Genomic DNA, 23,973 nt, shown 5'->3' on the forward strand with positions numbered 1-23,973 from the left:
GGTGAAGAGGGTGCTGATTTTAATAATGTTATTTGCTAAAAAAAAAAAAAAAAGTCAGTTTCAATATAAAATGAATGAATACTGATGAATCATCCTGAATAATCAGGGACATTTATTAAGAAAGTAAATGGGGTCAATTTGGATTTCATGTTGACTATAGGACAAAAATGATTTAAGAATAAAAAACATTTGATTCTTAAACTCCCATTTCACAAACATTGCTGGCATATATCCCATAAGTCTGTCTCCCAAAAAAAGACAAAAAACAGGAAGTGAAGCCGCCACACACAGACTCCACGTATTCTCACACACACTGCACACCAAAAGCGTAAGTGACAGCATCGTCTCGCCTACCTGAATGGATGCAACACTTCCCCACCTCTCAACTCACCGGCTGTCACCCGAAGCTCTCCTATCAAACGCACACAATCTCGCTCTCTTGTACCTGTGCCTTTTGTGTGGGCCTACTCCTGCTGCGCGTCTCACAAAGCTCCTTTGATGCTTTGATGAATGTCTGCATGCAAGTGTGTGAAGAGGGCTGTGTGAGTGTCTAGGTGTGTTCTTGTAGAGAGTGACGAGAAGAAAAGATGAATTAAATTTTCATCTTCTTCGCTGTCAGGTGATGTCAGGGCAATGGATGGAGGCCGATGCGCGGAGCATATTTGCTTGCGTGAATAGGTTAGCGTGAGATGTGTCTGCTTGTGTGGGAGGTGCTGTCGGTGTGATGCTGTGCAGAACTGAAGACGCTTGGGCCACTGTGAACTAAATCAAGTATATCAGTGCACACTCTTAAAAATAAAGGTTCTTTATTGACATCAATGGCTCCACAAAGAACATTTAAAATCCATGGAGCCTTACATCTCACTAAAGGTTCTTTATAATGGAAAAAAAGGCTCTTTAGATTATTAAAATGTTCTTCACGTGAAGAAAAAAATGTCTCTTTTACAATTTGTTCCGTGAAGGTTCTTTGAGGAACCCATAAAGGCTCAAAAAGTGGATTTTGCACAGTGATGCCATTTAAGAACCATTTTTGGTTCCTCAAAGAACCTTTCAGTGAACAGTTCTTAAACTAACCATTATTTTCCTAGTGTGAAGAATTTTTATAAATCAAAATACCCCTTTTCCACTATAAAGAACATTTTGTCCAATGAAAAGGTTTTATGGATGTTAAAAGTTCTTCATGGAACCATTGTTGCCATTAAATAACCTTTATTTTTAAGAGTGTTCGCTGTGAAAAGACCCTTTTGGAGCCTTTAACTTCAAAATATCAGTCTACACTCTTTAAAATCTAGGTTCTTTTTTGGCACTGATGGTTCCAATGGTTCCATCCATGGAACTTTCCATTGCACAAGGTTTTTTATAATGAAAAAAAAAAATAAAATCCTTTAGATCATTCAAATGGTTACTTTATGAACAGTTCACTGGTAGGTTCTCTCGAGAGCCCAAAATGTTTCTTCAGTGGCATCCTTGTGAAAACCCTCTTCTGGAGGCTTTATCTTTAAAAGTGAGCATAGTGTCCATTAAACCATTTCTGTGGGTCTGCTGAGTGATCTGGGTGGCAGCTGCGCCCTCAGTTGGGTCACGGTCAACATTCTCTTCCTTTTTAAATCTCACATAACCCTTCTCAGCACATGCTGGAGCACAGGACTGAAGACAGTTTGTTTGGGGACCATCTTGGCAAAGCAAAACACAGTACACTTTGGGTAAAAAGGATAAAAGGATAACCCAACTGGCATTCATTCTTGTATGACTTGTGACATATCACAATGGTTTTTAGTGAATAACAGCTTAAATTTTGGTCTGTTCCTCAAACAAATCTATCATATGACTTCAGAAAACTTATATAGTGCATGATGAGTCATATGGGATCATTTTCATGCTGCTTCTTTTCTTCTTTCTGATGTTTCAGAGGACCAGGTCATTGTATGCTTTCATGGAAAAGAGCAGAATGAACCATCTTAAAAATATTTTCTTTTGCGTTTCACTGAAGAAAATAGTCAGGTTGGGTACAATATGAGGATAAATAAATTATGACTTAAAGGCATATAGTTCACCCAAAAATAAAATAAAAATCTGTCATCATTTACTTCTACTCTTTCGAGAAGAATCGGATTACTTTTACAATGTCTTAATGGACTTTTTGAAGCGCCGCAGTTTTGATTCAGTGGGCTTTCAATGGAGGGGCAGAAATCTCTCAGGTTTCATTAAAAAAGTCTTCATTTGTGTTTCTACTGAGGAAAACAGTAACATCTGTGACAAAGTTGACACTTGAAACTGAGAACTCCATGAAGTCTCTTGAGAAAGAGCAACCTCAGAACAATAAAAACCTCCTCTAGGTTGAGTTACAGCCTAAACCACTACAACAGACCACAGTCCACAGTCCATTTATAAACTTAAAACATTACAAACTGACTGATCCTTTCAGCCATTCATAAATTTAAACTTGACTGGTAGCCGTAATCATATCACTGTGCTTTTGCCACTACAGAGTTCCCTCTATCTGGAAGTGTGTGAAAAAGACAGCTTGACTTATCTGCTTCATCGGCGTACACCTTACCTCAGCTCTTTAGTGCTCCGCACCCGAAACAAAAGCCACATAAAAAAAGCACTGGGCTTTAATGGAATCTCTAATATCTGCTGTTCAAGGCTGGGGCCTATTTACTCATTCTGCACAGTGGAGATTAAGTGTGTTTTCCATCAACTACAATAAAATAGGCAGCGGGGACGTAATTAGGGCCGTTTAAGACAGAGCGCATGCAAGTCTGCCAGAGACTGGGAGTGATGGCATTATCTTATGAAGATAAACGAGTCGGCTTTGGTAATAGGCAAATTAATTATTGCATGGCTTCTAATAGCACTGCGCTCTGATTCCCTGCTGCAGGATGTCTTTTGTTTTCATTATTGTGCAGGACAAGGGGAGGGGAAGGAGGGCGCATCTCTCCTCCGAGAGGTGGGGGACTCGCAGAGAGGAAGAGAGACGTCTAACCGCGTGTATGCCTGCATATCTACAACACTTGATCTCAAATGTTTTATCACGGCTTCCTGTGCTGATGATCCGTGAGTGGTATTGATTGGCCGATTCCCTTGTGGTTGTCTAATTTCACTCCATTATGTGTGTGTGCTGGGTTTATGTCCACCAGGGTTTATGGAAGCAGAGTCCAAATGACTCAGACGTTGCATTGCTACCAGCATTAAAGGAATTCTTTATTTTTTTTCTTTATTTTTATTTTTTTATGTATTTATTAATTTTCAAACATTACAAACATAATTTCAAATCAAACAAGAGGGAGAGAAAAAGAAAAAAAAAAAAAAAGCTAATTAATTAATATTTTGGCTAACCACTCCAATAAATCAATTTCAGAAAGAAATTAAATGGAAAATGACATAATTGTACAAACAATATGAAAATAAAAGTGTATTTTTATGTTTGTCTACACTGTGGTCCAAAACACATGTTGATTGGAATATATGATGGCATTATCCTACACTGTAAAAAAAAAAAAAAAAAAAGAAAAGTTGAGCCAACTTAAAATTTTAAGGCAACCAGCTTCAGCAGATTTTTGAGTTTTCTCAACTTGTAGTTTTAAGTTTATACAACAAAAAATTGAGAATCTCCCACAAAAATAAGTTGAACAAACTCAAAAATCTGCTGAAGCTGGTTGCCTTAAAATTTTAAGTTGGCTCAACTTTTTTTTTTTTTTTTTTTTTTACAGGGATAATGTCATCATATATTCCAATCAACATGTGTTTTGGACCACAGTCAATATTAATAGACAAAATAAAGCATTAAAGGAATTCAGAATGGGTCTGAAAATTCTGTAATCATTTTCGTTACAAACCCGTATGATTTTCTTTTTTTCTGTGGAACACAAAAGCTAGTAGTTTTTCTTTATTCTGGTTACTGATTATGAAATGTTACAAAATTAACCATGATATGTATCAGTTCCTAACCAGGGGTATGTCTGTGTATGTCAGAGTTTAAAATATATGAAACAAAAAGTGTCCTTAGTTTTTTAAATTAAAGTACTTAAATAATATTGCATTTAACAATAATTTAATAATATTATATTTAACAGTGGATCAATGAGTGGATTAAGAGTGTTTAACATTAAAGAAAAAGAAAAACCTGTTTGTATTTATATTGGTTCCATATATAATATAAATAATAATATCATGTGTTGTAACCATTAGTAATATTAGTATGTTTTACCTGTTCTTTAGACACATGTAACGATGCTGACATTTGCATTCAAAGAGATAGAACAGCATGTAAACAAATGACTTTACATTTATGCATTTTGCAGACGCTTTTATCCAAAGAATCTTATGCTGAATTCAAGGCATTTTATTTCTTTCTCTTTTTTTTCTTGGAATTGAACCTATGACTTTGGCATTGCTAATGCTATGCACAACTGTTTGAGCCACAATGTTTGAGGCCTGATAAGTTACACACCAGCTAGTAGTTACTAGGAATCTAGTGTGAACTTTATGTTCCAATTTAAGCAAAAACTTACGAATGGCTGATGCAACTCAACCCCACAGTGATGAAATAATATAGTAATCTTTACCGTGTTTTACAGACTAAAAATCGTACATGCTGTGAGTAACAGGTGTTTCTGCTGAAACAGTCCACTGACGGTTGTCTCTGTAAATTATTATACATTTGTTAAACGCTCCATCTGGGTTTCTCTGGGAAAGTTTCTATACGTTTGGCCCAGAACTGTCAAAACAAAGCTCAGGTGTCTCATTAAAGCAATTTGACAAGACTGTTTTTCACCCACAGTCTTAATACATATTTGATACATCAAATTTTTTGGCTCATGTAGTAATGTATAGTGAGAATATGGAGCTTAAACTCAAAGGAAGAAACACCTCAGTTTTAATCAGAGGCCCAAACTTTGGTGCAGTTGCTGATATTTATATGGCCAAAAAGTAAGATGAAATTCAGATAGCTTGTAATTTAATGAGCTCTTATAACAGTATAGCAGACTACTTACATAAAATCCATATACATATCAGTTGTCTCTCTATATCTCCCAATAATATGTCATTGTAAGAAGATATGCTTAGTTTTATTATCAAATCTCTGTAGTTTTTATTTGGGTTACCAAAAACATAAAGCAATGCAATACAATGATGATCAAGAGAGGAACAAATAAATGTGATGTATATTTGATACTCATGATTTTTAATGTGTGGATAATCAAATATAAAATTGCTTCAGTCCAGAAAGTGTTCAACTTAAAATATTACTAACAATATAAAAGTAGTAGAATGTGTACAACAGGGTTTTCAGCAAAGTTATGATCATGTTGATCATTTAGAAGCATTAGAAATTTGCATATCAAATAAGAAACAGTAGGTTTTATCAGGTTAATTAAAAAAAAAAAGAATAATTATTATAATGTCCAGTTTAATAAATGATATTTAGGATAATCTGAGTTAAAGTGAATATATTTGTGGTTTGTTGGGAAACACTGACCGAGTAAATCATACTGTAAATTAATATATTGATGAAATATTGTAATTGCAGCGGTGTCTGTCTGGACTCTCAGTGTTATGGACTGATGTTCAGGAGTCCATCAGGAGTGACAGCGGGAGAGGAGGAACCGAGGTGGCCGGCAGGCGTAAAGCAGAGGGCTGTGGTGGTGTTGCGAGCGCTCATCATGTCCTAATGAACCCTAATTAACCTTCATTAGCCGCGAGGTGATCCGGAACGCCGCTGCACCTCTCCCCTGTGTGCGTGTTATTGTTTATTATCACCAGAGTAATGAGAAGACTCGCACACCAACCATTGCGCCTTGCCTCATCTCTCCTCACCGCGGGCAGAGCCGTCAGCGTGTACGAGTGCTTTCAGAAAAGATTATAGCCTGGTTTAAAGGGTTATGTATGCGCTGGATCTATAACCTTAAACCTCACTGCCCACTTTCAGCAGACGCCCAGAATCAGAACAAATACTAGGGGTTAAAAATTTACTATGATAGGGATTCGGTTTGATCTGATATTTGCCAAAAATCAGTTTGATTTTATAAGATTAATAATTGTTTTCAAATATACATGACGAGGAGAACTGAGAGTAGGTGAATTTTCATTTGGATTAGAAATCATTTGTTTGAGTATTATGATAATTAAGTCATTATAACCGTAAAAAAGGGATAATTGAGTAATTACAAGTAATTATTAACAGGATTCACACATTTAAAAAACAAAATTTTTTATTTAGTCTGATTTGATAATGAATCATTTAGACTTATTTATGAAGCATTCTGGCCCATTTTTTTGAGAAGTACCAATGCAAAAGGCCCGAATTATTTTCCAAATAAGAGCATTTTTAACCAATTAAATATTGTGCATATTAAGTTTATAGTGAATATTAAGTATTTACAACAATTCAAAGGTTTAATTCATACTTTTGGACACATTCAAGTAATCAAAAAATGACACTCAAGACATTTATAATGTTACAAATACATTCTATTTTAAATTCTATTTATCAAATAATCCTGAAAAATGTACCACAGTTTCCACAAAATTATCGATAACAATAACAAATAATTATTGAGTAGCAAATTAGCATATTAGAATGATTTCTGAAGGATCATGTGACACTGAAGACTGGAGTATTGACGCTGAAAATTCAGCTTTGCATCACAATAATAAATTACACTTTAAAATATATTCAAATAGAAAACACTTATTTTAAATTGCAATAATATTTCACAATATTACTGCTTTTTAATGTATTTTTGATTTAACAAATGCAGCCTTGGTGAGCATAAGAGACTTCTTTCAATAAATAAATAAATAAATAAAACTCCTCCCAAATCCAAACTTTTGAACAATAGTGCAAGTAGAAAAATATTAACTATGCAGTACCAAAAATGTATATTTACTGTGCAAGTTGTACCAATTAAAGTGAATTTTAAGGATCAGACTCTTTCATAATTCTTAAGACTTTATCCATTATCTTAGATAACACAACCTTAAAAATCCCTGATATTTCTAGGTTTTCAAAACCCTGTGTTAAAACCCCATAATCATTAAAGCATTTTACTTATGTAATTCACAAAACTACACACTAACACACACACACACACACACTCTCACATGGAGATGAAGTCATATTAATCAACACCAGCTGCTGCAGGTACGGCAGCCAATACCCCAGTTAACGTCCAGTAGTTTTGCATTCATTAAGCCCTCATTCAGTTCTGAGTTATGGGTCCATCCCATCAGACCCATTTAATTAAAATAATGACACCTGTAGAGAAGAAGGGCAGGCGGCCAGATCTTCTGCCTGACAGGACAAATCACAAACACACACATGTGCTGAACACGCTGCCCTTTACATCCGCATATACATGCACCCACAAGGACACGCTCATAAAAACTCACTCGCACTGTCTGAACGCAACAGTCTTCCCGAAATAGCAGTGTTTCAGAGTGGCACAGCGCCGGTCGAGGAAAGTTAGACTATAATGTATTGTTAAACACCCAGAGGACATGTAGAAGCAGGCAGACTTCAAAATATGAGGGGAAAAACAGCAAAAACTGCCATGAAAGTAAATTCATAGACAATATCTTGGGATTTTAGCCATAACTGGAAAGAACAATTGCAAATGACATCGCCTTAACATCTCAGTTGTTTCTCCAAGACAGTGATTAGGATTAATGAACAGCAAATGAAGAAAAGTCCCTCAAATCCACAAAACGACCCCAGTAATTTCACACAGGCTCTCTAGAGTTTCAGATGAGATCTTAATGTCTCAAACTACACTCAGATCTGCAATCAAAAGAGATTTAATAAGTTAGATTTCAAAAATGTGATTTTAAAATGAACAATCAGTTCCAATTAGATTAGTCTTCTTTATCTGAGCTAAAAGATTAACAGTAATTTTATAGCTCTATACCCTATGTCAACAATTTTCTTATTTGTGCCTGTTTTTAATTTACTTTTACAGGATTTTTTAAAGAAAAAAAAAATACTCTGAGCAATCACATTTTCCTCTGGAATACACTCCACTTCCTATCCAAATTCCTTTTCATATTTATTACTATTAATACATTTTTCAGAAAAAAGACACTCATTCAAACACCACGTATATATTTAATGACTCCAAAAAATACTTTATATAAATATTAAACTTAATGGCATTTAGTTTTAGAAAAATATACACTAACATTATTATTATTTTTTTTAAAGTAATAATTTTATTCAGCAAGGATGCAATTAAATAATGAAAAGTGGCAGTAAAGACATTTTTTAATGTCATAACAGATTTCTATTTCAAATGAAAGCTGCTCTTTTGCTCTTTCTATTCATCAACAATCCTAAAAAAATGTAAAAAAAAAATGAAGAAAAAAATTTCTACAAAAATATTAATCAGCACAACTCTTTTCAACATTTATAATGTTATAACATTTGAATATAACATTTATATTTCACCAAATTGGCATATTAGAATGTTTTCTGAATGATCATGTGACACTGAAGACTGGAGTAATGATGCTGAAAATTCAGCTTTGCATCACAGGAATAAATGACATATTACAAAATATTTAAAAGACCCCCCAAAAAAACCCAGTTGTTTTAAATTTAATAATAAGGTTTCATATTATTACTGTATTTCTCATAAATGCACCCAAACATACACCTACATATAGTCTATAACAGATATAAATAGATATCCTGTTCAAAATGAATTTTAAAGTAAAGTATTGTGACATTTTGTGGTTGTGGTTGTGATTCTCTACACTTGTGGTTACTGGACACCTGTGTGAATATTAGGAGCACTGACTTCACCAAAACACCAGTTGATTAAAAGTAATCCACTGTTCACACTTGCTAAAGGAAGGCGAATCAATCTTGTAGCTCTGATAATGATTAATAACCTTTGATAGTTGCTCATCCTGACTGTAGACAAGTTTGACCCAGAAAAGGACACACTGGGAGAAATGATAGATGACAGCAGTGGTTCACTCACTCGCTCACTCGTCCGCTCCACGCTCAACAATTAAAAGCTTTGTCCCCACCAAGACCCTGAGCAGAGTATTTATAGCGCTCTTCCTCTACGACCCAGTGTCTTTTTCCTAACATTATCTCCCTCTCTCACACACGCACACACACAACAATAACTGTAGATTTGTACCTCCGAATGAAAGGCAACAATCATCTCAAGCAGCAGCGCTCTTCTAGGACGGCTGTCTTTCCCAGCCTAATAACATTGTTCAGCAAATCGGAACGGGTGCGTGCTGCCGGGAGAGGGGCGACACAGCACGAGTTTGAAGGAGCAAATTAATTTCTGTGCCGCTGCATGCCTGTCTGGGAGACGAGTGTGTGTGGGGCGCTCGGGGTGCGTGTGGGGCCGTTCGCTCTCTTTTATCAGGCGGGGCAGGCCGCTGTTCCTCTGCCCCGATTCCCCGACCTCATCATAGCCTCACATTCATCACTGCCACACGTCCCAGGCTGCTTATCTTCTTCACTCTTTCTTTCACGCTCTTCCCTTCATACTATACCTCATCTATAAATCTATCATGTCATCCTGCCCCTGACCTGGAAATATCAGCGACCGCCTGCGACGAGATAATTAGAGGTTTTTAAGCCTGCTGGGGCGGATGGTGTGGATACTCGTGCGCACATTGGGTCTCATTCATGAAACGGGAGCAGAACGGATTTCTGTGTAAATCATGCTGCACTTTTGGCAATAAGCTAAAATGAATGCATTTATATTTTCAGTTCTGTGAGGATACTTAATTTATACACTACCATTCAAATAAGAATACGTTTGAAATGAGTCTCTTATGTTCCCCAAGGCTGCATTTATTTGATTAGTAAAAGCAGTAATATTGTGAAATATTGTTAAACTTTCCTTTGGAATTTATTTTGAAATGGAATTTATTCCTGTGATGCAAAGCTGAATTTCCAGCATAATTAATCCAGTCTTCAGTGTCACGTGATCCTTCAAAAAATCATGTTAATATGCTGATTTGCTGTTCAATAAACATTTCTGAATAATAATTTTGAAAACTGTTGCGCTGATTTATATTTTTGTCTTTTTCAGGTTTCTCTAATTTAGTTTATAATTATAGTTTATTTGAAATAGAAATCTAAATGTTCTAATCTAAACAATATAAATGATTTTACTATTACTTTTGATCAATTTAATATTTCTTTGATAAATAGTATTAGTAAAGTATTAATTCTTAAAAAAACAACAACATACTGACCCCAAACTTTTGAACAGTAGTATATCTAGATATTCATATTTGCTCTAAAGTAATTTTTTTCTTCCCCAATCAAAGCAACAATCATTTTAAAGAAACAGATGGAGATCTGATAATTAAGGAGATTTAAAAAATTTAAATGGAAAAACTAAAATAATTATTCATTTATACACAGCAAGTTTTTTTTTGCTAAATATTTTAGCATTTTAAAAATGCCACAAAGAGGCTAAATAAGGTGATCACATGCTTTTTGATGTTGTAAATCTAATCAGAAGTTTAATCACTTATATAGAGAGTTTGAAATAAATCATGAAAATGAATCAAACTTACTCTAATGTCATTTTTTCTATTGAAAAACCTCTGAATGCTCTCATAATGTGCAAGTTGGGACATTAGAAAGTATAGTCTAAAGGTACATGGTTCAAAAACCTAATTGGCTAACTCACAATGTTGCATAATTTTAAATCAGCAGAATCAGCAAAATCATTGTGGATATAATGAGATTTCAATGCAAAAATGTAAGAATGGCTTCGCAATAAACGTAGAAGTCATTCATTTAGCTTCTGTTAGGCCCAGATAAACGTCAAGATCTACCTGCATGCACACATACACACTCGCACAGCAACCTTTTGAGGGTGATAATTGACATCTTTTGAAGAGAAGCTGTGATATTTAATGACTAATGGTTTAAAGTTAATGATTGTCCAGAGGGGGTCTCCAGCAATTAACATGATTCCCCTCTCTATCAGACGTCTGCTGAGAGAGATCGAGGCTGTTCTGACCTCAGCAGAGGAAATATAGAGATTACTGGCTCCCCAGAGACGCTCTACAATAAGTGTTAAGGTGAAATATTTTAAATAGCTCATTCATATGTTGATTCACCTGAAAAGTGTTAACACTATTATCAAAACAACTAGCCCACACAGCAACACTGACTTAACCAAAGGCATGAGTTTGGAGGCGGGACTATCTAGATTGTTTGACCAATGCACTCTTAAAAACAAAAGTTCCAAAAGAACATTTTCGCAACAGGCGCTTACATACCGGAGGAACCTTTTCACAGTTCCTAGAACTATTGGCAGAAGTTCCCGCTTTTTGGCGTGTTCACACCACAGGAACTAGGAATGTATTTAGTTCTAAGAACTCCATTTGGGGGAACTAAATAAGTTCCTATTTCAGAGTAGGGTCTAAAACAGTTCTATGGGAAGTACCAGTGACGTATGTGTGCACTGATTGGCCAAACACATACGATACACCAGCTACCCGGCATTTTTAAATAGCCGTGTAAAAATATTCACTCCACGAACATGAAAAAAAAACAGCGATAATAACAGCATTTAGCTACCTATTGTCTGCAGCGTTATGTTCTTTTCTCAGCCTCGATGATATGTAACACTGCAAGTTCTCATAGATTTAGTACATTTTCATGCTTTCAATCGCGTAAATTGTGCGTTTACATTCAATCTCCATTGTCACGAAACCCATGACACACAACAAAAACAGCTCCAATCACGGCATCCTCAGTTCACCAGTTGTCGATGTTTGTAAATACCATGAATAAAGACAGTGTTGTCGGCGAATGCAACCAGGAAAACGGCCCGAGAGGGGAATTGGTTCTCTAAGAACAACTCTGCTGCTATGCGGTGCGAAAGCGCCTAAAGATGATGCCATAGAAGAACCATTTTGGTCTCCCCACAAAATGTTTTAGTTCTTCTAAGAAACGGGTTTTTAATTTTAATAATCTAAAGAATCTTATTTCACTTTTAAGAAGTTTTGCATGTTCCATGAATGTTAAAGGTCCTTCATGGAACCATCGATGCCAATAAAGAACCTTTTCAACCTGTCATTATTTTTGCAATTTTGTTTAGTGACACTAACGGTGCAAAAATTACACTTTACATCAACAAAAAAAAAATAAAAATAAAATAAAAATCCAGTTCAGATCATTTAAAATAGGCTATTTTATCTTTTTTATGTACTATATACGAGTTCTAGTCTCTATGGATATGGAGGACTCCATTGACACTGAAGGCTATTTAAGGACGTCTCTTTTATTGCTCATCCTCCACCTCCTAATGAACCCAAACTCACTAATAATGATCCTGGGTGTCCTTCAGACCAGGAAGGGCGGCCAGAACCTTCACACACACACACACACACACACACCCTCACGATAGCCTTTACTGCAGTGCTGGCTAACTCTCAGACTTTTAAGAGCAGGAGCTAAATTACCCACAATGCTTCAACTGCAGACAGAAAGCATCATACCCTTGAAAACTGGAGTTGTAATTGAATATAAAATGAAATTAGCTTTTTATAAAGTTCCAGTATTATGCGCAAGAAACAATAAAATATTCATATTATTAATGCCAAGCGTGCCAGAGGTGCAGCCTCGATGACTTTCAAATATCCTCTTATCCGCTCTCATTGTGTACAATTTATGGATCAAACAAGCCACGTAAACAACGCTATAGGTTGAAGCAAGAATTAGTCAAAAAACATGCAAGCGCCACTGCATCAGCGTTGTTTAACATCGCAGCCCTCTCCCGTGGGAAATCCAGGCGCATAAACAGCCCCACAAACCAGAAAACTTCAGCAAAATGGAGGGCTCTAATCCCAAATAGTATTTACGCCCCTGCTGGAGAGACTCAATTAGTGCTGGCCGTGCAGGAATCAAGCTGGGACGGAATAAGTTAATTGGGATCAATCAGCTCGGAACTCGACCGGTTCCCCAGGGCCGGGCGCCTTAGGCAAGCAGGATCTGACGGCGATCGCTTGAAAGATTTGTTAACCACCGACTGGGTTGTTGGGGATGCGGTTGAGCGGCTCTGACTCAACACAAACTGGAAGAGCGAGGGAGAATTCAATGTCACCCCTGTTACTAGAGATGCGCAGAGACTCAGAGAGAGCGACACGGGGTAGGATACCACTTTCAGAAAAATACATGCAGGGGAACTGCTGGATTTAATGGAATAATTCACCTAAATGAAAATCTGGTCTTTACTCGTTCATTTTTTGTCTTCAGTGTAACATAAAAGGTGGTTTTCTGGAGAATATCCTGCCACATCTTGTGAAAAAGAAGTACACTTTGACATACTTTTAAAAAGAGAACTTATTATGGAAATGATTTACTTTAAAAGAATAACTGATTGCACTTTTTCAGACACTTAATTGCATGTTTAATGCAATTAAAAGAAAATGTATTATAGTTTAAATGTACATTTATTGCAATTAGCTGATCTTTAGAGTGCTTTTTTGACCCACTTATCAGGACTTAAGAGTACATATTTATATGTAATTTCTTAATTACTTCTGTTGCATGGGAAATATTTTTAAATTTTGTTGTCGAATGTACTGACAACCATTAACTGTATAGTAAGTTAAAATCCACCATTCTATACTATATACAGTATTATACTAATTAAATTATATTCTATTAAAACCTGTATGTCATGTATTTAAATACATTTGTAATTACACATCTGTAATGATGAAGTTGCAGTTTAAAATATTTAACTTTAAATTTAATATTGAATAACACACTACAGTTTACTTTACTTTACTTATGTGCTTTAGCATGCTGGTAATATGAAAATAAGACATGAAAAAAGCACAACAAAAGATTATCAAAATGCACCTATGTATTGATTATTAAAAAATATTAAAATGTACTTTAAGGTAAAACTTTAATTTTTACTTTATTTTATTGTGTTAGAAAACAGTGTACTTTCTTTAAGTACACTTTAGTGGTCTTTTATTTCATTAATTCTATATTATCTGCAAGTATGGTTTTTAAATATATTCTTATAAGATTTTAAGTACACTACAAGTGCAAATTCAGTACAATTAATCACACTTCTTTTTCACACAATATATTTTTTAACAGGACAAGAAGTTCGGAGTGACACAAGGGTGAGTAAATGACTGAATTTGAACTTTCGGGTCAACAATCCCATAATAATAAATTAAGTTTTAAATGAAAAATGTAATCTTGATGTTGACACTTGAAGAAAAAAAAACTGCTCAGACGCACTGCACAGCGAATTTATACTGCTCAGACGCACAGCGACAGTCGACCACAAACCATCAGCTTAATAACACAATAAATTAAATGGACTCATAAAATGGACTCAAACACTTAGTGCAACCTCACTCCTTCAGTGCGTCTTAATGAAATCAATATACTGGACGTGGGCCCACGTCCTAATGCAAGGAAAACTAGATTACATTGACTTGTATGTCTCTGTAATTAAATAAGGGCCATACTGAGCAGCTGCACACAGTTATTTACCATTCCATTTACTCACTGAGCTTCAGTAAAGAGCCTGTGTGTGTATGCAGACATTTACTTGAAATCATTTTTAACTGACCTTCAACTACTGCCCGAGACTAGATCATGTGACCGAAAGGTTCTCGGGATGCATTTTTAATCATTTGTCATTTAATTTTTAATTTAATGAAACAAACAAACCCACGTGTACTCGCAAAAATGGCATTAATTATTTAAAACACTGTGATGGAACTCTAAGTGTATTTGCAGTGTGAATGGGTTTTAGGTTTGAGACTCACGTCAGGATATTCTTTAACAGGCACATAGAGTTTCTCTTGGAGCTGAACGATGGGGCCGACGGCGTCCGGGAGCTCGGAGCTTCTCTTCTCCGTGCTGCCATTTAATGTGTCATTGTACATGTCCTTTCGTACCCTGCTGATCTCTGAAATAAAAGAGAGACACATGCACCATGAGTTAACTACATCAATCAGGATGCAGACTGGGCAAGAACAGGATTACAGTTATAGTGGCAGGCTTTATGCTACATTTCCTTTACCAATGGATTATATGTGCTTTAGTATGGCAGTAGAAAAGTGCAAACGCTCCTTAAACACTGCTCTTAAACCTAATGAACCATTCAGTATGTTACAGCGTCTAGTTACACAACGTGGTTTAATAGAGTAGAGCGTGATCTTAGATTAACGGTTTTGTTGTTTGACAATATGGTAATCAAACAATTTAGGGTTGCACAGTTACATGATTGAGACTATGATTGTTAATCATTAAACACACTCAATGTGTGCCTCTTGATTCAATGTTTTCAGCAGTCTCAGATTGTTTTTTTACAAAGTGCATGGTGAATACAGAACACTTCAGGTTCACAATATTTTCACGTTACAAATGTTTTTGGCAGCTGCTGCAAATGTTACAGTATTACACCAAACTAATCAAACACTGTAAAAAAAGATCACATTAAAGACCCCTGTGTCAAAATAAAAAGTTTAATCAGAACATGTAAGAACAGTAAAAGTTGTGAAAGTAAAGTTGTTATGACAAGAAATATGTTACTATTGTATATTGAAATATTGAAATGTATTTTTTTATTTTAAGGCTGCATTTATTGGATTAAAAAAAATGCAGTAAAAATGGTAATATTATCAAATATTATCATAACAACTTTTATATTATATATTTATTATATTATTTGTATAACTGCATTTCAAGTTGCAATGTATTCCTGTGATTTAAAACTGAATTTTCAACATCATTACTCCAGTCTTCAGTGTCACATGATCCTTCAGAAATCATTCTAATATTGCATTCCAAATATTATTTTTTTATTAATGTTTCCTACAGGGCTCCTTGATTAATAGAAAGTTTTAAAGAATTCTGTAATATATGTAAATACTTATACTTTTTCTCTTTTTTTTTGCAACAACATAAAAATCTTTACTATCACTTTTGAACAATTTAATATGCTTTCACTAAAAAATGTTTTTGTCTTTCAAAAGTCCAACTTTCAAACTATTTTTTTATTTCATGTGTTTGTTTATTTGTTTTGTGTACCATTACAATAATTATGTGAAAATACAATTATATTAAAAACTTTTAATATAACTGGTTATTTTAAAAATAACTCAAGTATGAACATTTCAAAGAGTTACTGTTTCTACGAGCAGCAGAGCATAAGCAGAACATGACATAATGTGGAGACAAGTGACATGCTAGTTTGTCGTTTTCACACACCACGTTGAACATGAGAGCTACTGCTTTAACCATCATACTTTAAGCAGTAGCAATACATAAGATTTAAACACTTCAAATCACAATATCTGACCAAATCGCGCAGCCTTAAATCAGACGTTAGCTTTAGACCACCCACATAAGAACAGCAGTATAAAGAAACTCCAGACTACAGGCTGACATTCAGTTTGGCCAGCATTAGTCTCAGCTCAGAATGGACAGTTAGTACATTTCAACAAGACAAGCAAAGAACACCTCTGCAAGAACAGAGAAAAAAAAAAAAGTGACAAGACGTGGGCTAAAAGAGCTTCTCTGTCTTTGAACAGCTGTAAAACCACAAAAGATCTTTCTAAGAGGATATGACTACCTTCTGAATAACCTCAGGAGACATACAGTATATATACATTTTGCCAGGAGGCCCTGGTGAGAACTGCCTCTCAACAGCTACCAGCTTTGGTCCTTTTCCAATGTGCCATAGAGCCGCAGAAGCAGAAGAGTCTTTCCAAAGTTAACGGCTCTTTCTGCTATTGTTGATTAATAATGAAGGAAGTTCTGGTGACAGGTGACATGTCAGACCACAGACGTCAATCTGCTGTACGAATGGTTTACTTACAGTCATCGCTGCACATTAAACTGCGATAACAGAAAGTATTTTAAAAGGAAAAAAAATACACACTGCAGGAGAACAAGGCAAGACGGAGAACAGGTAATCACTGTTATTACATGTGATCCTTCCGTCACTTAATAAAGTGAGTAATAACTGTCCTTTTCTGAAACCATCCTCTATTATTTCTGAGGAAAAAGCAAGAACGAGGAACGAGAGAGAGAGAGAGAGAGGCAGCGAGTCAGAGAGGAAGTAAGGGCTCTAATATGGTGGGAAAGACAATTAAAAGACCAAGTCTGTTAATATTTCATATAAGACATTAAATATCCCACTCCCAAGCTGCTGCCACTGTTGTGTAATTCTATTACTGGATGAAGAATCCCCTGGTGCAATTCTCAAAGGCAAATTGAAGAGGTCGGTTTGAGAGAGAGATGTAATTACAATGGAGATCGCACACTCCCAACAAGGACGCACAGAACGCACACTATTGTGTCCTTTCACAATTGCAATATGGTTTGACACTTCTTGTGGGGTCATGGGCAATTTGTCTTGAAATCGTAATTATACCTAATTTGAACAATTAGAAAAACACTCACGTGACACGGCAGATGTGCTTTTGGGTTCTTGTTAAGAAAACATGCAATTTTAAGAGCCTGTGATGTTTTCTGTCATTGTTTTAATTCTAAATCTGAAAGTTTTATCAACATTAATCATGAATATTTTTGGTGTGTTTTCTCGAAGAGGTACATGCATATGTCTGCTAAAACATTAATTTTGCCAAGTTTTAACTCTATAAAACCTGACACATGAAATAATAGTCTAAAAAATCTTTAGATAAAATATCAAAGAGCATCTAAAAATAAAATGTGGCTTTTTTATGGCTCATATAGTAAGATAAAGGAAAATATATGAAGCTCACACTCGAAGAGTGATTTTATCTTGATTTTATTTAGAGGCCCAAACTGAGCAAAACTATGAAATTTGGTACAGTTGCTGATATTTATATGGCCAATAAGTGAAATTCTGATAGCTTGTAATGTAAATCAATGAGATCTTTATAACAGCACTACTTTAAATGCATGCAAATATCAGCAATCAATCTATATCTCCTAGTAATATGATATTTAAATGTTTAGTTTTATTATCAAAGCTCTGTAGTTTTTATTGTGGGGCAAAACATATAATGCAATGCCATACAATGATGATTGAGAGATGAACAACAATGCATCGTATTTGATACTGACATTTTAACATGATTTTTTAAAAAGGATAATCAAGTTATGGATAATCAAGTACCTGAGACGCTTCAGTCCAGTAAATGTTCATTTTTAAATATTATCAACAATATAACATTTATTTCTACATTTACTTTTTAAAAATCACTAAAAAGCAAAAGACATGTGAAACAACCTCAAGGTGCACTTTTACAATTATACTAAAACCCTTTTCACTTGCTAAAAAGTATAAACTAAAGTTGAGTACAACAGGTTTTTCAGCAATGATTTGATCATGTTGATCATTTAGTGGCCTTAGAAATTTGCGTATCAAATACGATACACAGGCTAAGAATATATTACATGACCTCAAAGCTAATACATGTGAACTGAAAGCCACAAAACTCCAATTTTGATTTAAAGTGGCCTAAGCAATCTAGAAAATATTCAGACAGCTTTCCATAATAATAGCCTGTGGACCGAGGTTGCCTTGGATAGACATTTCGGCTAAACGTCTGTTTAATGGTGGTCTGCGCTCATCTTAATAAATCGCAGCTTAAAAGAGCCCTGTTGATGGCTATAAGCGAGGTAGAGGCTATGGGCTTTATGGCAATGTTGTTATCAAAAGTGATTTAAGCTTTTCGCATTGACATCGAAGGCCACCGCCAAGAAAGACAGTGGCATTGAGAGAGTTTCCTCTGAGGTTGGGGACACAAGAGTGATGGCTACAGCATCTGAACACTGGAGCTGATGTGGAAGTGTGCGCAGCGATGGCCATGGATCCGTGAAAACGGATGTAATTACTGGAGTATGAGTAGACCGTTTTCTTTCCATTAACTTAAGAGGGAAAGCAATTTATGTACATAAATAGAAACTTGCATCCATAAAACACGGTAAGAAAAGGTGAAAATACATTGCTGACATACGCTGTTGTAGGTGATGAAATGCATAGAGTTACTACTATTAATCTAGAACTTATCCAGTGGTATTTATCCAAATGAGTCCAAATAATACAAGCCTAAGATATGAAAAAAAACAACAACTTTAGAATACCTTTCTGCCATGAATAATTACAAAATAATTCTAGTAATTACTCTTAACTAATAAAAAGAAACTGATTAACAAATTATTAACTAATGACTGAAGTGTTACTGCATCCTTCTAAAGGAATTATTAGCCGACTGGAACTGAATTCTAAAGTAAAGATCATGGTAACCCACTAGTAATAAATAACTCAAGTATTACCAAATCCTTCATTATGAATTACAACACAAAACAGTACAACAAATCTCAAAAGCATGACTTTAGTCATTACTAGGGAGTTATCATTGCTTTTCACTTTAGAATACTGTTCCAAATAATTAGTAATTCCTGTTCTGTAATTAATGAATGACTACACAGGAACAGATGAGTATTAACATTTTACTAACTACTATTAACTAACAAGAAACTATGATTAACAAATTAGTAAGTATTAACCTATAGTTAAATGATGCTCACTTTTAGCTAATCAGTAAGTACTATTTTTTCATACATCCTATTAAGAAACTATGGTAACACTTTAGAATAGGGAATACTTATTCACTATTAACTACGACTTTTCCTCAATAAGTTCCTAATTTGCTGCTTATTAATAGTTAGTAAGATAGTTGTTAAGTTTAGGTATTGGGTAGGATTAGGGATGTAGAATAAGGTCATGTAGAATAAGGCATTAATATGTGCTTAATTACTACTAATAAATGGCTAATATTCTAGTAATATGCATGCTAATAAGCAACTAGTTAATAGACCCTAAAATAAAGTGTTACCGGAATGATATACAGTTTTCTGGTTAATGATATTTTAGATCCCTTAACCTTACCTAAACATAACCACATTACTAACTGTTAATAAGCAGCAAATTAGAAGTTTGTTCAAGCAAAAATTCTAAGTTAATAGTGAATATGTGTTCCCTATTCTAAAGTGTTACCAATTAATTCTACAGTGAAGATCATGGTAACCCACTAGTAATGACTCAAGTTTTATCAGATTACTAATTATTTGGAACATGATAACTCTCTAGTGAAGACATTGTAAGTTTTTAAAGTTCTTGTACAGTTTTAGATTATAATTACTACTAAATATTTGGTTTCAAACTGCTAATGATTTCTTTAGAAGGATGTAGTTGTTACAGTTGAGCACTGTGACGAGGGGCCATGGCAGAGCAGGGAGCTCAGGAGGCTATGGTGGAGCAGACAGTTCAGGAGGCCATGGCTGGACGGCCTCTGTGGCCTTGGCCTCATCCTTCGGCCCAGCCTCTCCGGCTGGAGCCCTATAGCCCCCTCCCAAAAAATTCCTTGGGGAAATTACGGGCTCCAAGGCCCTCTGTGGGCTAGACTCAGGATCAGGAGCCCTCCGTGGGCTAAACTCAAGAACAGGAGCCCTCCTTGGGCTAAACTCAAGAACAGGAGCCCTCCTTGGGCTAAACTCAGGAACAGGAGCCCTCTCGGGGCTATCCACAGGAACAGGAGCCCTCCGTGGGCTAAACTCGAGAACAGGAGCCCTCTCGGGGCTAGGCTCGGGATCTGAGGCCCTCTCTGGGCCAGACCTGAGACCACCAGTCCTCCTTGGACTGAACGTGGTGACAGGGGCCCTCTCAGGGGTGAACTCAGGAACCGCTTCCATCGAAGCAACTAGAGAAGCAAGCGGCTTGGGAATGGCCTCCATGGCCATGACAGGAGAAGCAGCCTGCTTCAGACGAACCCTTACGGACAAGACAAGACCGACAAGACAGACTAGAATTATTCCCGTGGACAAGGCTTCATGGGACATGACTTGACTCTGGTCAGGGGCTAGAGCCATCTCGACTCTGGTCAGGGGCTGGAGCGAAATCTGGGCCTGGAGTCGACACTGGAGCGAACTCTGGGGCTGGAGCCAACAGCCTTTTCCTCCTCCGATTCCTCCTTTGGCTTGAGGTGAGAGACATAGCTGCAGTCGGCATAGGGCTTGACAACGGTGCGACCGGCAGGCTTGAGCGACCGGCGGCCCGCGAACTTGACTTTGGAGAGGCCGACGAACTTGAGTGAGCAGCGGCCGGTGGGCTTTACTTCGTAGCGGCTGGCGAACTTGACTGATGAGCAGCTGGCGGGCCAGACTGATGAGTGGCCGGCTGACTTGACTGAAGAACGGCTGACAGACTTGACTAACGAATAGCCGGCGGTACTAACGGGCTGGTTCTGGCTTGGGGCCGGACACTCTCCAGACACTGGAGGATACCTTCCCTCCAGCTTAGTCCCTTGGTGTCTGAGAGGTCCACAGGGCGATGGTAGTTGGCCCCGTTCCAGAACAGCGAGTTGATGGTTGAGTCATCTAACGCCGTTGCCGTGGGAAGAAAAAAACAGAAAACAAAAAACTTTTCAAAAAAACGGAAACAAAACCGGGAGAGGGGGCGCCGCTACTGTTTTAATGTCCGGTATTCTGTCGCGGTTGAGCACTGTGCCAAGATGAGGAACGAGGACACGAGAGGTAAACTTCAAAATAAACAGTCTTTAATCCACAATCCAACAGGGGTAACACAAGGCAGGCAGAGACTCCCATGAACACAACATCGACGTTAATACCAGACGCTGGACAATGGGAAACACAGGGCTTATAAACACAGGGACTAAACGAGGTAATTAATTAAACACAGGAGGAATCAAATCAAAACACAGCTGGGACTAATAGAACTGAATGGGACCAAATGAGAACAGGAAAAACCAAATATGGGCATACATGAGGGAAAATTAAGTCATGGGGAGCACATGAGACAGAAAAACACAATACACAGGGACACAGGGCTGACAGTAGTAACACTTGAGTCATTACTTTAAAAATATGTTAATCATAATTTCTTGTTAATAGTAGAAACTAGAATGTTAATATTGTTACTCATTTGTTCATGTATTTCATTCATTAATGACAGAACAGTATTTTGAAAAGTTACCAAAGAACAAACAAACCAAAATGTAAAGTTGTCAGGATTATGGACCTGTCTGTGTTGTGTTTTTGCTCCCCATGTGCTCCGTGACCCAGTTTCTGTCTCCCATGATTCTCGTGATTTGATTGCAGGTGTGTCTCATTTTCCCCTGATTGTCATGTGTTCTTAAGCCTCAGTCCATTCAGTTTATGTTTATTGGGTTTACTTGCTCAGTTTGTGTGTTTCCCAGTGTTGAATGTACTCTGTTTATGGACTTCATTAAAGATTGTTTTGTGTACTTCTCCTCGTTCCTCCCCGCACAGATCGTGACAAAATGCAATGAGACTAATGAATTAAGTGAGTAAAATCAATCAGTAAATTAATTAGATACATAGAAAAATAATAATACAAGAATCTCAGGTGTTTTGGTGTAAATTAAAAATCTGTATATCCAGTTAATTACATACTTCACAAATAAAAGGCACTTATTTTCATTTGATGATTGCTTTTTTTAAATTTGCAACCTAACTGATGCAAATCAAAAGACAAAACTATTCATAGCAAATGAATAAACAAATCTAGCTCAGTGCAAAAACATCTGCTTCACATTAAATAATACTTAAAGCAAGCCTCAGAACAGTAATACTTTGTAAATCTGACTGATGGGCATTTGAAGGTGTTTTATATAATCATATATAAAGACACACCTGTGACCAAGCATCATTTTTGTTCTGCATTAATGCACTACATAAATTGCTCCTATTGTATTCAACAATGCCATCTACACTGGAAGTGAGAGGACTACAGTTTTCTGCTTGCTGTCAGACTTTTGCAGAACGTCTACTAGTTGACTCATTTCTATTGTTGCATTATACAGTCACCCCACTAGTCCTATTGTATCACATTATTCATAACACTGGAGAGTGTCGCAAATTAAATGACACACACACGCATGCACACTATACCGTACGTGTAGGCAAGGCTCTGATTGTGATTTCAATGACAAATTGGCCTTGGGACCAAGTATCCTGTAATGATAATGATAAACACCAGCCAGCCCATCCAGATTCCCACATTAGCATCACAAATATACCCCGAGGCCGTTAAGTCCCTGCCACTCAGTCTGTATATCACAGCAGAGATGCCGAGGATTAGCCTCTTCCGCTCTGGAGCAGAAAACGCACATCCTCCGCTGGCTCTAACAACTGTGAATTAAGCTCCATTCTCCTCCAGCTTTCAAAGGCTGCTGAGTTTCACTGAGCCGTCAGTTGTCATACTGCTAACAGCTGTAAAACCCTGGAAATGCACATAGAAAAATATTTTGTTACAGACCAGTCAAACTCATTTACCAATGCCCGCAAGAGCATGCTGAGTGATTTAATTACACTGTCTGATCATGTTGGACTATGAGGAGACGTTTATAGATGCTCCCGTCCAAATTCAGAACGTCTGAAGGCATAAGCAGAGGAGAATGCATGATGTGCTCAGGGTTGTTTTCTTCGTTGGCTGATTAGGGAGGGCTGTCCGGTGGTCAGATCAGGCCCCAGACCCGAGGATGATTAAACTGTCAGTGGTGATTTATGGACAGCGTTATTACAGCGTTTTAAAAGCGTTTTTTTAGTGATTTGTCAGCTTTCTTGCCCTCAGAATTCAATCATTTTCCTGCGCCGGCCTCCAGGGCTGGACTTACTGCACTACTGAGCACGCAACAGCCACCTGCACACATACTGATACACATTCTGGCACACATTACGCACACAGACCTACACAATCGGTCCATGGTGTGATAGATCCCCTCCGCCTGCCTCCAAAACAGATGTGGAGTATGCACAGAACTTAATTACAGAAAACAGCTGAAGACACCAGCTGAAACCAGCATAGATTTGGAAGCTGCTTTGGCTAGTTTATGCTAGTTAGTGCTGGTTTGATGCTATTTACCAGCAAACTTAGCTGTTCAACGTAGGTAAAATAGTTCACCCAA

General features: G+C 36.8%; 1 protein-coding gene across 7 annotated transcripts in view; it reads right to left on the reverse strand.

The window, feature by feature from the left end:
- The window catches only part of LOC131552144 (KH domain-containing RNA-binding protein QKI), a 121,801-nt gene that overhangs the window by 75,047 nt on the left and 22,781 nt on the right, over positions 1-23,973 (reverse strand). For all 7 annotated transcript variants that reach the window (XR_009273914.1, XM_058795704.1, XM_058795703.1 and 4 more), the window contains exon 2: positions 14,794-14,936. Coding sequence is in view for 6 of the 7 variants with exons in the window: in XM_058795704.1 (XP_058651687.1) it covers positions 14,794-14,936 (143 nt within the window). In the remaining variant the exon portion in view is untranslated. The remainder of the gene's footprint in view (positions 1-14,793; positions 14,937-23,973) is intronic.

This window comes from Onychostoma macrolepis, chromosome 13 (assembly GCF_012432095.1).
Source record: "Onychostoma macrolepis isolate SWU-2019 chromosome 13, ASM1243209v1, whole genome shotgun sequence".
Taxonomy (NCBI): domain Eukaryota; kingdom Metazoa; phylum Chordata; class Actinopteri; order Cypriniformes; family Cyprinidae; genus Onychostoma; species Onychostoma macrolepis.